Below are 14,489 nucleotides of genomic sequence, written 5' to 3'. Positions count from 1 at the left end.
ATAGTTGTTCTTTTCAAAAACAATTATGATAGCTGCATTTATAATTATATTTTATATCATTTGTTTTTATAATTAAGGAGCCATAGTACCCTTAAATACATCGAAGAGCTGCCACGATAAATGATACCTACGTTTATAATTACGTATTTTTTACGTATATGTGAAGGCATATTTTAATCTTCTTAAAATAAGTAAATTTGCATTCAGAATTGAGGCACACATTAGAAAAATCTATGTAAAAAACTGAGTTATACATATTTTTGGTATTCCTCATCACATATTATGATTGTATTCTCCCATGTCATGCACATAAATCAAATTTCGGTCTTTTGCATTATATGATATATATGGTTCTAACTTTATTTATCACTAAATCAACTTTTTATTGGTTATTTAAGTTTTATATTAGTTTAAGGAGAATGCTATTATGTAACGTAAGTGCATTATTTAAGAATTAAGAAAATGAAAATTTACAATAGAAATTATAACTAAGATTTTGAAGATATAAAATACATATTTTTCAAACACCAAAATTTCTAATTCTTGAACCTTAAAATAATACTATTTGAACATTTCCGTTGGAGCTGTGTATATGACTGTATAGAATCTTTCTCATTTTATTGCATAATGGTTAAAGAGTAAAAACATTTCATAATGTATATGCCATGGGTAATTGGTTAATTATTACAAAGAACTTTTATAAGACCCACTAATTAATGATTACATTAAAATTTTGAATTTGTTAATATGAGGTAATATGTTATACGTTTTTTTATTATTTCAATGTTACATTAATATAACTTGGTTTGTATATAGTGAACTCCTCTCCCTTATTGGACTTTCCAATACTAAAAAGTAAGATGTAATATAATAAGGAAAAATTTGGATCCTTAAATATTTATAAGCCATATACAATGTTAAAATTTTAGTACTCGATTCTCGATAATCCCAACCCTTTGAGGTGACATGTTTAACTCCACATAATCGAACTCATTTCATGGTTAAGAGTGCTCTTAAAATTAGAAAGAATTACATTCAATATAAGTTTTTTATGGTGTTTAATTCCACATAATGAAACTCATATCATTTCCAATAACATGTATGTGTGACTAATTTTCCCAGTGGGTATTTTAGACTCGAATCCGAAACTTTACTTAAGAAGAATCAAATATGTACCACTTGACTAATTCTCCCAGTGGGTATTTTAGACTCGAATCCGAAACCTTACTTAAGAAGAATCAAACATGTACCACTTGAACCAATACCCGTTAATATTTAATCTAGAATTTAATAAACTGTGATAAGCAAATATGACTATATAACAAAAAAACATATTCTTTACATGTACTAGTGTGCGGTATATAATATATTTTTAGGCTAAATTCTTGTTCTAGAAAAGAATCCCACTAAGCCTTTTACAAATTCGTTTTACACAAAAAAATAACACATTTTTCTTTTGATACTCTATGACTATAAGTAACACGTGCAACATGAGCTATGGTAAGTTGGAAATTGGGCTAATAAGCTTATAGAAAGATTTTATTTATGCTACATTAAAAAAATGAAATTGAAACATATTGGTAGGGTATTATTATATTTGTTTTCTAAGCATCCTCCCTGAGCATGAATTGAAGTCAGACTCTCTTTGTGAATTGAGTTTTAGACGAATATAAATTAAAAAAGAATATTTTAAAATCATGAAATAATATATATTTATAAGATAACTATGAAGTCTTTCGTTTTCTTTTCTCTCTCTCCAAATTTGAACAAAAAAAGGTAACATTGAGAAGTCATTTTTGTAATAGGAAACTACTCATTTTTTGTTGTTGCAAAAGTCAATGTAATAATAATATTTGATGTTATGGACATTTTCTTAATTGTGAGGCAAGAAACAAACGAACCTTGACTATCTCCTCCTTTTAAGTTAATTTATTTAATATCATTGAACAATGCTCTTCAATTTTCAATTTAATTTGGCCATACTTGTTTTAGTCAAAAATTTTCTAATGTACTCTAATGAAACTTTGAACCTAACATTTCATAAGTTATGGTAATTGTTTTGTTGATTGGAACTTCGTTACCCTATGCAAATTCTACTCACCAACCTCATCATGCCCATTAAAAATTCTTAATTGTTGTTTGGCATAGGGAAAATTGCAAAACGTTAAAGAAAGAAAAGAAAAATAGAAGTTCAATAAAAAAGACAAACTATTATTATTGTGAGAAATAAAAACAATTAATATAGATAATTTGATTTTATTTGAATGGTTAAAATTAAAAAATAAACACATATGATTATCATGTAATTAATAACTAATTATTAATTATGATCATTCATGTATGGTTGTAAGATTCAAATTTATACAGTTTTTTATAAGAACCATTCTCACTTTAGTCAATCCTTATATTATATATATATATATATATATATATATATATATATAAATAAATAAAGTACTCAAATAATCTTGGAATCCAATATTGAAAAAGGTGAAAAGCAAGACATTATATTATTCTAATGATGGAAAATAAGTGTAAAATCATAAAATAAAATATGAAAAAGTGGTTGGTTCTTAACATGATTTACAAAGTAGTATGATTAAACATCATGTAAAGGCCATTCATGACTCATTCCTTTGAGTAGAACAATTCAAAAAGCTTCTAAGTCCTCTCCTTGATCCATCCAAACCACCCAAGAAAGTGGGTTTGTAGGGAACTTAGATACCTTATTATCAACCCTACAAAGAGATTGTTGGGTCTTATGAGTATAAACAAGAGAACTAGAAGGGGTAGTTTTGACCATGTTCCTAGGTTGTTGATGTTGATGTTGATGTTGATTATTATCTTCACTATTAGGAGTTTGCAAAGGAAGTAGTGTGGGATTAGAAGAAGGTTGTGGTTTAGGGTAGAAGAAATCAGTGGGAAAAAAGTTGTATTGTTGAAGGCCAGCCATAGAAGAAAACAAGTGTTTGATGATTATAAAATAGAGAGAAGAGTATATAACTTTTTTTTAGTATAACTAACTCTTTTGGAAGTTGTATTTATAGGGTGAGAAAGAGAGAGAGTGGGGTTTTGGAACCTTTTGTTTTATTTTATTTTTACATTACAGAATATTATATGATGGCATACACCATATGTTAAGCTTGAATAAATGTATCCAATATAAATATTTATGAACTAGAACGCCAATTTCCACTTTGAAATTTATTTTATATTGAAAATTACTATAAACAAAGAATGGAAAATAATTATAAACCTTATATATAAATTGATTAATAGTAATAGAATTAAATTGAATAAATTCCCAACTTTATAATTATTGTATTTATAATTAAAACTGACTTGTTTGTTTATGTTTAAAACATATCTTTTAAGTTTCTTAAACATATCTTTAACAATATACTTTTAAAATGTATCTTTTATTAAATTGGGTAGGACCAATATAAGTGACAACAATTCCCCTATGAAATACAAAATGTACTCTCATGTTCTTACTAGTAGAATTTAAATGGTTTGGACTCACTATCACCAACCCAGAAAGGTAAAGGGTTAGCCATCACCAACCCATAAAGCCAAGAGGATGGCCAACATTAGATGACCATTATCTAAAAGGGTTATGACTGATCCATGATCCAGATCGAGATATCAAGAAACAAGATTCATTCTACAAGGTAATTTAGAAGGGAAGACTCGCGAGAGGGTATTTCAGAACTTCCATACTCTCAAACATAAGTCTATTAGATTATTAAAGTGATATGAGCATGGTCACAACCATGACATCATCAGACCTTCCTTTAATTAATGCAAGGTAAGTCCCTTCACTTAGTATAAATAGAGGATAATGCTACACAAGAATATCTCCAATCATTATTTCCTTGTCTTCTCTATATCAAATTTTAGCATATATCGATAAAAACTGATTCAAATGTCATACTCCCTTTTTTAGGTGTGCCCAAGATATCAATGATTTTCAAAATTAATATCAACTAAGTTTACCTGAAAGACATTAATGCGATATCATTCCAGAACTACACCACACTCATACTTAAAACCTCTTTGTTAACTAAAACAACATTAAATCACTACTTGAATAGTATACCTTAATCATATTAACATTTGTTCAGCAAAAAATGTGGGAATAAAAATCCTGTCTACAAAATGGAATTGTAGCTCAACATTTTAATTTTGTTAAAAATAGAATTGTTTTAGAATCATAAATTGTCTGGGATTTTCACAAAATGAAACTAAAACTATAATTCTAAAAGTAACTCCTTATAATTAGCAATGGTGATGGTGGTGTGACTAGGGAAGAGCCTAGGACCCAAGGCAATGTGGGAATAAATATTGTATATTATGGTTATTTGTTATTTTCACTTGTATATCTTATACTTCTACAAATTTTTCCTTTGTTACCTAAAATTTGTACTAATATATATTTTTTGTATTCATTGTCTATAATTTTGGAATGAGGCTCATCTCATTAATGGAGAGAGAAGTTATTGATTTTGCACTTAGTTTTAAAGAAAGAAATGTCATATCATTATATTTTAAGGGATAAAAATATCACATTATATTATTATTTTCCTTTACTTTTGATGTAATGGAGAAGATCTAACACATAATTTTCATCATTGATTATGGTGATAGTAATAATAATGACATCAAACAAGAGCAATGATGATGGGTGATGGCAACAATGGGATGACTACAACAATAACAAAGTAATTGTAAGTATTTCATTAAATATAAAAAACAATTTGAACTAATTATTTTATAAAATGATATAATATTATTACTCCAATAATATATGTAATATGTTGACTTGTCAACTCAAACTCTTTCTCAGAAAACATTGTAAACTCTAACTTGCTTATAATTTAAATCACAAATTAGGATAAAAAATTATTACATGACTTATTATGCATCACGTTGATTTGTTTATCTAACAAATGGTGTATAGAAAAAGTGGCTGATAGTAGAAGATATTTTAAATGGAAATATTTGCTAAGCTAGTATGAGTCAATCATTCACTTTTATTATAGGTAAAATCCTTATAAAGATAAGGACAATAGCGAAATAAAGATAACTAGAAATAAAATGATAAAGATGCATGCAATTTAAGTTATGTTTATCATTTGCTTCTTTGTATTATTTTTGTACTTTTGGTACATTTTTAATAATATTACTTTAACTGATAAAAAAAGATACATGCAATTGAAGGTAAATTTAAACTAAATTAAACTAAGATAAGCTAATCTTTGATTAAAGATCAAAATTCAAACTACAACTTGTGAAATGCAAAATGTACTAATCTTCATTTATGTATCAATTGCATAAGAGAATAAAATATCACATCATATCAAGAGATAATTTATCTCCTCTAACCAATAAAAATATGACATATATACCATTTTGTTTAATTTTAAAAAAATTACAAAAATAATTAAATAAGATACATGTCATAATTATTTGTCATTCTCATTACATAAACTCTACAAATAAGTTATTTCTCACCAACATGATATTGTTTGGAATCACCAAATGTACTTTTTACCCATTCAATTTGGTTCTCAAACAGTCACTTACCTGAACCTAATTCAACTTATGCCAATTTTTTCTTCCCCACCATAACCCTCACTTTTGAGGAAAAGTACAAATGTGATAAAAGGAATTTTGATTTGATTATTTTCTTCCCTTCAAATTTCTTAATCAATTAGAGGATTCTAATAGAATCAATTTCATTTCTTCTAATTCCCTCAAGTCCCCTCAAACCAAAATAAGTAATTTCTTAATTAATTATTGGCAACTTCCTTTACATTGTTCTATATCTGTCCCTAGCCCCTTCACTTAAAGTACCAAGGTATAAAGTGGATTTATATGATTCTACTTAATTTTACATTGAAAAGGGGCAAATTTTAAATTTTGGACGGTCAATAATATTTTTTATACAAATATATCAAAATTTAACCTTATGGAAATCTAACTTATTTTGAGAATCTCATTCCCATCTACCACATTCACCTCTTAACTCATATATTGAGAATAGCGAATGTTTACTATAACTTTACTCCTATATTTGGTGATTGCTTGTATGTCTTTATTTTGATATATTTAGCTTATTGCAAATGTCGTTGATGTACATAATATTCATTTTTTTTATAATTCAACAAATGAGGTGAACCGAAATAGAAATGATATATCATTTTACTAAATTCTTCTATCTACATGAAAGTGATATATATCAATTATTAATAGATAAAATATTACTTTGTGACATGCGTCTTTTTCTTTCTCATGAGTATGATGATTTGTAGGAGAATTTAATAAAAAAATATATTATTTTCCAAATTGAAAACTCCTCCATTAGAAGCATGTCTTGTTATGTTATCATTGGATACATATTTGATGTCCCACAAATTATGTCACTGTATATACCATCGGCTTATGATTGGCTGAAAAAATAATTTTAAATTAAAAAAAAATAATTATTTTTCTTACCAATCACAGGTGATGATACATACAGTAACATAATTTATGAGACATCAGATATATACCCATTATCATTTATGACTTATGACTCATCGAACAATAAGAATTTTGTAAATGAACGAAGGAGCCATGAGGTCATGAAACATGCCGGATCTATGCTCAATTGAAATTGAAAAACGTTAATAAAATTTTCATTTGAGGTATGGAAAAGCATATTTTAAGAATATTATTCAGTTTTGAAGTTTATTAAATAATTGTATTAAAGGATTTATTGTTTGTCAGAATAATTGTTTCCTGCGAATAAAAGTTGATCTTTAGCAATAAATTAGCTTCCTAAAATTTAACTCATAGAGGAAAGGATTACTCAAGTTATTATAAATGTGTCTTATTTAAAAAGAGTCACTATTCTATTTCCATTCCAATCAATTCAAGAATGAGACAAAGAACTAATGCACCCTTCAAATCAATATCTCAGCTGAAATAGTACCTATCAATGGTTATCATGAAGCATAAAGCATGGCCTTTCGTTTCAGCAAAAGCTGCCAAAGTATTAGGCGTTCTATTAAAACTTCCCCATCCATGCCAATAATATTCAACCAAATTGACTCATACCACTTGTTAGGACACTCAAATAAATAAGTTCCACATCATATCACACCAAACATCTTAAGAATGGAGAAAACAAATTGGTGGAAGTAAGGGGGGAAAAGATATGTTTCCTCAAACAAGCCGAACTTATATAGCATATAAGAGTATGAGTCTGGCCTCTTTACCGGTTTAAAAATTCAAAGCTAAAGTCTAACCTGTTTAAAAGTCTTATTTGTTTGGCCTATTTGTAAGTATGAACTATGCATGGGAGAAAATAAGGAAAACAAGATGAAGAAGGATCCTTATAATATTTTTGAATTGTCAAATTTAAAGTGCAATTAGCTAAATAACAATGCTCATGAGGCATACCCTAACCTACAATGAGATGGCCACCATTTTGTCCTAAAACTCAATACACTGAAGGGGAAAAATAGCAATCACTCAAATGATTTCTATGTACCTACATAATAAAAGATAAAGTTACCTAACAAGATGTTCATATCCCTGAAATAAAATAAAGCTGATTGACATGAGTAACTAGCATAATTCATGTTTTTACAAAACTCAGATTATTTAGAAGTCAAAAACATTCAAAGTATATTATTGTTTAGCCAAAATTGTGATCAGTTAAAAACAAGCACACACGAATCACAATCACTTTCATAATAGCACCAAAGCAGAGGCAGCAGTGATTAGCCTTGCATTGATGGGATATCGATCGGTGGTCATCCACTAGTACCGAGTTTCTCTATATGAGAAACAGAACAGACATTCTATTCTTCAAGCAAACACAATAACCAGCCATAACAAACTAGCATTTACACAAGTATACTGCTACTCACACACACTTATAGACAGTTCACGTCTTATATCTGCACATTCCATCTAATTATAGTTTATCTAATCTATAATATTCTGTCATATACTCCTAATTTCTAAATGCGAGAGATGTGACTGAGAGATAAGCAATTAGAATTTCTCTTAAAAGAATGCATGAAGCACAGAACAATGACAACACCACAAGTTGCTCACTTCAGCCCAACAAATCCACTATATTGCATGCTTGAAAATCCAAGGATCAAAACATCCAAATAGTGGCACAAACCTAATTAAGTAGAACCATTTATGTACTTCTCAAAATTCAGACTTTTTATTAGCTATATAATTTGTATCCTATGAACCACAATTACAACACAGGACACAAATAAAATGAGATACTGCCACTAGATTAAAATTATATGATAGGACTAGACACATTCATAGTTCACACCAAGTTGACGAGCAAAATCTCAACTTCCTTTCACCTGAAGTTCCACCACATGTTCTAACCAAACTCATCTCCTATCTATTCTATTTATAAAATAGACGAAACATAGAATACAAACTATATCTTTTGTCATAGTCAAACAATTCACTCATTTAACATACATACCGCGTATCGAATTCACAATATCACGTATCAGGTTCGTCATAAAGAATAGAAGTAGTGATGAACCGATATTGTGTATCATGTAACTATCTATATTTTCTTTATCCTTTTCTAACATGTTCACACAATGGAAGTAGTGATCAATATAACAATGCAATTTCAACCATACAATTCATATTATTTTCATAGAATCTAACATTTCTATGTCACTCATTAGTACACATGTGAAAAAACCAAAAAAATCATTAATCTCAATTCCTAATTTCAAATATAAAGTAAAAAATTAAGACAAATCATGATTCAATTTTGAATCAATCAAGGTCCTTAACAACCTGAATCCCCATGCTATTAGCGGTTCCAATAATGTTCTTACAAATAGATTCAAGATTCATGTTCTGCAAATAAGGATCCGATTGTTTCACCTTCGCGATATCATACACGTGCCTCAGCGACAACGTCGATGTGGTCACGTGACCTGGCCTACCGCTACCAGATTCCACTCCCGCCGCTTTCTTCAAGTACCACGTGACCGATGGCGTCTTAACGGTGAACTCGAACGTGTTGTCCTTGAACGCCGTTATCGTAACGGCCATCGGCGTGTCCGATTTATACTTCTGTGTTCGCGCGTTGAAGTCTTTGCAGAACGCCATTAGGTTCAGACGGTATTGACCGAGCGCCGGTCCGACAGGCGGTGCCGGTCGAGCTCCGCCGGCTGGGACGGTGAGGCGGATAGTTGCGGCGACGGGACGACGGAGCTCCTTCAAAGTGGCCATGGTGGGTAGATGTGAAGTTACTGAGGGTTTAATGTTTATATTGGGCCTTATGTGGGCTTGAAACTACATGTGTAAAGCCCATTTAAGCCCACTTTCAAATTTTTGGCCTTTTGCTTTATGTTTCAATATTTTCAATGTGATAGGATGAATAGCATAGTTTTTATGAGGCTTGAGGTTGAGTTAGTTTTAGAGTGAGTTAGACCTAAGTTAACTAATAATTTGTAATTGTGAAAGATGAATCACTAGTAAACAATGTACACAAACTTCGAGTGTCACGGAGATATGGACACTACTTATTTAGCTGATAATGATTTGGGCCAAATGTAGTTAGGATGGTATTTTTTACGATTTTCTCGAGTAGTGATACATACTCAAATGAATTATGTACATGTATCTAGTAAGGAACGTGTGGAGAAAACCCAAAACAAATGTTGGGAATAATCCTAGATAAATTGAGAGAAAGACTCCTTAGGTTGTACCATCGACAAGAAAACCTTGATAGATCTAACCCTACCAACATAAAAGGAAACTTTCTAACAAACCAAACCTTTAAGTAATGACCATGTGGTAATAGTTCATTTTGAAAGTTGAATTATGCTTAAATTCATAGAAAAATATTGTTCAAAAATTGATTTTATTCGTTCTACCAAATATCTTGAATCCATAACAATAACTTAGACGAGACTACAAGGAGAGTCTAACAGAGTCTAGTTATAGATGTGAGATTGAGTATAATGAAGAGGAACAAGGATACTCTCCATTAATGGAGAGACAAATAATTGTTTTTACTCATATTTTCAATGACAAAAATGTGTTTTCAAGATAAACAAAATAATAAAAATGTCATTACATGTTACCTTTTGTGCGTTATTGTATGACACTTGTATCTCCATTTATTCTTATTTGATTACCCACCATTAAGTCACATAATTTTCTCTAAAAATGGGTGTCATATTTAAGGGTATTTAGATCCAAACCCATCCAAAAATAAAATTAAAATCCATTAAAAAAATCTGAAATCACAAAAACTAGATCTATATTAAAATTAAGTTGCAGGTGCTCCTATTGTATTGTGGTGCAGTGCTAGTATTGATTACAATATTGTTGTTGTGTCACTTTTGCTACTATCTATTGATGTGTTGTTGTCATGTTGATACCACTTACATAATATGTTCATTTTTATTCTGCTATTATTTTTTCAAAATTTTGTTGTTATCTTTATTTTGTTCCTAAAGTGAATCTTAATTATTTATGTACATGTAGACTTAATAGAATACACAATTAAAAACAATCACATTCATAAAAATTACAATATTTAAAAGTAATTTAATGTAAAATCTAAAGTCTCTAATTAGATTGGAAGGTGACTGTTAATGTAGTGTTGATGTGTCAGAACCAAGATTTTGAAAAGCTGTGAATAACCTGAGTCTAATTTTCTGTCTTACTGGGTTGTGCTTCAAAGGAAAACAAGACTGAGTTTATCATATCCCTATTTCTTTCATTTCCAAGAATTTAACATTACAAAAATATGGTGTTGTCTTTTTTCTTATTTTGATTTCGGGTAATAAACCTGAAATGTAAATAAACACATGTAGAGAGTAATTGATAGTTGCTCAACTTTGCATTCAAAAGTGTACTAGTATTTTAAGTGTGAATGAATAAGTATCACATTGTGTAGAAATGGATAAGTTGAAGAACATATAAGTAGATGGATCCATAAACATAATATTTTAAGGTTTTAGGTCAAAATGTAGTGTCGAACCCACTTATATGACTCTTTCACTTAACTCACAAAAGAATGTTATAGTCCATGAATAAAAATCTTCCAATAAGTGGTATCAGAGCAGATGGTTCGACGACTCAACCGAGGAGTATTGAAGTGATGAATAGTCGATAGATCCAGATGAGATATGGTCGATAGATCCAAGTGGTGATATCCTTGTTCGAAAGTCTTCCCGACAAGAGGTAAAAGTGACGTGTTTCGTTGATGATAAGCCAACGACGAGAGATTAAGGAGACGTGTTTTGCTGATATCAAACTCACTTATATGTTTCTTTGACTTAACCGATGGAAGAATGCTCTGTATCCCATGAATAAAAATCTCTGAACGCAAAATTATTTGTTATTCTATTGAAAGTTTAAAGGTACATTAACATATGAAAATAGTGACATTAAAAACAAATAAATTACCATTTTTATTTGGCATGTTGTCCATTTGATGAATACATTTGGGTGTAGAACAATAATTACTTCCAGAAGCTCAACATTAAACATAGCAGCAACACATAGATATAGACATGGCTCTCATGGTAGAGCACTCTAAAGCACAAGGATCTACTCTTCATAGAGGTACACAGAGATTCATCACTCTCAAGATAGCAGCATATAAATCCTAGAATGTAGCAATCTGAAATATTCAAGACAATGCAGCATAACCTATTACAAGAGTCATCAATCATTATGCATAATATATCCCCTCAGCAGTAGTGAACGGTTGGACATCTTCAGTCCCAAAAAATGTAACACACTTCATGTACCACTGTTTGTGATTGGTCAGAAAAAGTATACTACTCCATGTACAAAAAGTGTACCCCTCAGCAGTAGTTAATTTAAATACATTTTTTCAACTAATCACAAGCAGTGATATATGAAGTAGCATATTTTGTGGATATTAGATATGCTCTCTTAGTGAACCTACCTTCTTAGTTTGTTAAAGTTTTTGTATTGACCCCAACTTTTGGCCAAGAAACACTAGGCATAATTTGTTTCGTGTCAACACAATCTTTGTACTGAACAGCAAAGTTGGGCATGGAATCAAGAAGAGAATGCAAAAGAAGGTGCGGCCTCAGTTCGAGCTCGACGAGTAGTGTGCTTGGCATTGTAATAAGGCTCCTCTGCCTCGACTCTTGGGTTTGCCACTGATATAGCTTTCACGTCAAGGCCTAGCTTCACACCTGCATTTGTAACAAGGCTGGCAAGTTGGTTGACCGGAAATTGCTCAGTGAATTGGTTAACATGTGTATGATAGTGTAAGTGACCAATTCGTTATTATCAATAAATCTCAGATAACTAGAGTGAGTTGCAACAAATAAACTCACTTTTAATCTTATAGTGCAGAAAAAAGTTTTCTTGTGGCTGCAATAATAAATTGACTCTTAATCTTAACATATGTCAAATGCAACCTCAAAAGCCAAATAGAAATCTAAAAGCTAAAATTGTGAATGGTTGCACACTATGCAGAAGATTGATTACCAATATTATCTCCATTTGAAGTATGACTTTCTTGAAAACATGAAACATTAATAATCTATTCATGATTAAACATAGCAATTACAACAACAACAAAAAAAACACTTCAATAAGAAATAAACAAGTAAATGGGTATGTTACCTGGCCTGCTTTACCATATATTGTAAGTGGATGTCCAACAGCAGCCTGAACACAGAACCGATTGAACGCAGTTCCGAATATTCCATCATAATCAAGCCTGTTCCCAAGCTCTTCATGCATTGCAATTTCATCTGTTCTTACGCCATATACCACTCCTTGATTCAAATCCGTTGCTCGAATCCCCCAAGCCTTGCAAGTGAAGGCTATGTTATGTGAATCATGCACCTTACTAAGATGATAAAACGAGCTCGCTTGCTTAGGATATGGTAAAGTATCTGTCCTTCCATTGTGAGTAATGGTAATATAACCTTCCTCAATGCCAATATTCGGAGTCCTGTATTCACCCATGGTTCCGAGTTTAACTAGGTGACACTGCTCCCTGAACTCTTTTATAGCGAAGAGCACATTAAGTGTCCCGATAACATTATTTTGCTGTGTAAACACAGCTCTTGACCTATCTATCATAGAGTAAGGAGCAGACCTCTGTTCCCCAAAATGGACGACTGCGTCGGGTTCATATGACTGAAAGGCTTCTGATAAGAACTCGAAGTCGCATATGTCACCGATGTAGAGCTCAATACTTTTTCCAGTGAGTGATTTCCAACGTTGAAGGCGATTCTGATGGAGGAAATTGGTGTTAAAGAATCTAGTCCAAGCTGGTGATCGAAGTGTCGACGAACAAGGCTGTCAACAATGGCGACCTCGTAGCCCTTGTTAGACAAGTGGAGGGCGGTTGCCCAACCACAATAACCATCTCCACCAATGACCATTACTCGCTGTGGTTTAAAAGGGTCGCCAGAACTTTTTCTTGGCTTCTGCTCATACAAGAAAAGCCTTCTAAATGAAGATCTGGAATTGTTACAGGAAACAGCGGTCGAGAATGATGTCGAGACATGATCGAAAGGTTTTAGGTGAGGCTTGTTTCTACAGGAGATAGTCAAGGAGCAAGAAGATGATAGTAAATGAGCCATCTCAATTTGAGATTCCTCTAACTAATCTGAACACACACCTGAAACAAGAATTAAACTCCAGCCATTAGTATTTCATGTCAAAAGAGAGAAAAATAATTGGTTCATCGAGAAAGTAATAAAGATTCACAAACTCGTCAAAGTAATTTCAAATTTTGTGGATAAAAACCAATTGATTAAGAGCAAATACTTGAAATTTCATGATCAAACATCAATAAAAACAAATGTGATGATCATGGACGAGCTCCCAACTATGCAATTTTCATGTGCGTATGACATTGAACATCATTTACCTAACTCAGGATCCACTTAGAGAAATGTTCAATAAGAACAGATCAGCAATCAAAATTACCCAATTTTCATGTCCTTGTGACATTGAATGTCATTCCCTAATCACTTCAAAAAACCAGTGACATGCAATAATACTTCAAAATCTAGTTGAAAAGTTCCTTAGCTTTCACAACAACAATGTCTAACAATGATTAATCTTATTTATAAACCATTGATTTGCATAACACATCAAACACGAATAAAACACATAGTTCCACAAGCAAGTGATACAAATTCACGCAATCATTAACCAAATTTCCAAACTTTGAGGATAAAAAACAAAGACCAAATATTTATATAATTTCATAAGCAAGCATCAACTCAATCATAACAAGAATAAACAAAAGTACTAAACCCACATAAAGAAATTGAACAATAAACACTGATCATAAATTAATTCACTTAAAAATTCTTGGTGGAGTAACAAATCACGTTAAAGTTACAAACTTTGCATGCCCTTTCAACATTTAACATCACTTAGCCCTTGCTCATATCAAAATATAGAAGAAAAAACAAAACCCA

The 14,489-nt window shown here is 31.1% G+C and overlaps 1 protein-coding gene and 1 pseudogene across 1 annotated transcript; both read right to left on the bottom strand.

The window, feature by feature from the left end:
* On the bottom strand, positions 8,664-9,308 carry LOC109356017 (54S ribosomal protein L19, mitochondrial-like). Its single transcript, XM_019599336.1, has one exon. It carries the CDS (start codon positions 9,277-9,279, stop codon positions 8,818-8,820), a length of 462 nt encoding a protein of 153 aa, XP_019454881.1. The 5' UTR covers positions 9,280-9,308; the 3' UTR covers positions 8,664-8,817.
* LOC109356408 lies at positions 12,066-14,146 on the bottom strand (annotated as a pseudogene).

Source organism: Lupinus angustifolius, chromosome LG09 (genome assembly GCF_001865875.1).
Source record: "Lupinus angustifolius cultivar Tanjil chromosome LG09, LupAngTanjil_v1.0, whole genome shotgun sequence".
Taxonomy (NCBI): domain Eukaryota; kingdom Viridiplantae; phylum Streptophyta; class Magnoliopsida; order Fabales; family Fabaceae; genus Lupinus; species Lupinus angustifolius.
The sequence above is the reverse complement of the archived record's forward strand: the minus strand, read 5'-3'. Positions and strand labels throughout refer to the sequence as shown.